This window comes from Capsicum annuum, unplaced genomic scaffold (genome assembly GCF_002878395.1).
Source record: "Capsicum annuum cultivar UCD-10X-F1 unplaced genomic scaffold, UCD10Xv1.1 ctg69121, whole genome shotgun sequence".
Taxonomy (NCBI): domain Eukaryota; kingdom Viridiplantae; phylum Streptophyta; class Magnoliopsida; order Solanales; family Solanaceae; genus Capsicum; species Capsicum annuum.
The window spans coordinates 1-1228 of NW_025878726.1; the positions used below are offsets into that span (position 1 = coordinate 1).

General features: G+C 38.0%; 1 protein-coding gene across 1 annotated transcript; it reads right to left on the minus strand.

Annotated features, from left to right (window-relative positions):
• Positions 1-81: 81 nt before the first annotated feature.
• LOC124894071 (GATA transcription factor 16-like) lies at positions 82-983 on the minus strand. Its single transcript, XM_047404825.1, has 2 exons — positions 793-983; positions 82-686 (listed from the first exon to the last, which is right to left on the minus strand). Exons 1-2 carry the CDS (start codon positions 916-918, stop codon positions 243-245), a joined length of 570 nt encoding a protein of 189 aa, XP_047260781.1. The 5' UTR covers positions 919-983; the 3' UTR covers positions 82-242.
• Positions 984-1228: the final 245 nt, after the last annotated feature.

Here is a 1228-nt window from a genome sequence, read left to right on the forward strand (position 1 = left end):
ACAATAAACTACTAGTTCTACTTTTGTTTTGGTTTAGATGCATAAAGGTTGTTGATGAACAAAAGGAAATAATTTCATCAATGAACTAAAATAGCATTATAAAATTAATGAAATGAAAACATAGAGCTGTCAACTTGATTAAGCTCTCATTCTGCTCATTCTATCTAACACTCAATAGTCTCAGATTCATAGAGATCAAGTTCGTGAAGTGAATCAAATTCTTGATCGCGATCCCAACACGCTCAACCAACCAACAAAGTACTAGTTTTACTGCCAAGAGTACCACAACACTTGTCGTTCCTTCTTGCCTTTTCCATTTTCGTTCTTCGCTGATTATAAAACGAGCCACAAGAAAGAGCCATCAACAAGAATGCAGCTTGTTCTACTTCTCCCAACTTCCTCTTCTGAGTAGATCTCGATCGTGGTTTCTGCAGAACTACTTCTTCTCTACCAAAAGGCAATAGTTTCTTTTTCAATGAAGAAGAAACAATGTTCTTCACGAAATTATTGCTTCCGCTATCTTCACTGCTGCTGCTACCGTCACTAGTTTGGTTCGATTGGTGTTGTAGTCCAACGCTTTTATGTCCAGATGACACTGATTTCTTTGATTTCTTGTCTTCTTTGTCTAACCCCAGAAGCGCTCTCCTCTTTTTCCGGCTTTTGATCCCACATGCGTTGCATAGCGACTGCATTCGCAATGATCATATCATCAAAATTTAGAGTACATAATTATCCTGTATGAAATTGCATCTATGTTCGATTTGAAATCATAAATTAGATGATGATACTAACCTTAGGACCAGCAGGTCCACCTCTCCAAAGAGGTGTTTTCGAGGTACCACAATCAACACAAGTCTTTACGTTACTCTGGCTGGTTTCCGGTGAACTCTTTACGGGCGAAGTTGTTTCACTACTCATTTCATCAGATACTAAAACCTGCAACACAAGAAACAATTCAAATCAAACACTAATAAACATACAGAACAACCAACAAGGTAGCTAATCCGACGAATCGCTCCTGAATGATTACAATGAGTAAATTTCACAAGTGATTTCACAACATCCATTAAAAGAAACAGCTAAAAACAACCAAAACAAGTTGAATCAAGTAAAAAGATCAACAACTAAGCCCTCACAACTACGCTATGGAAACAGCAGATCCAAGAAGAATCCCAACTGAATGATCACGACAAGCAAACTTCACCAGCAACTACGCAAGACCCACTAA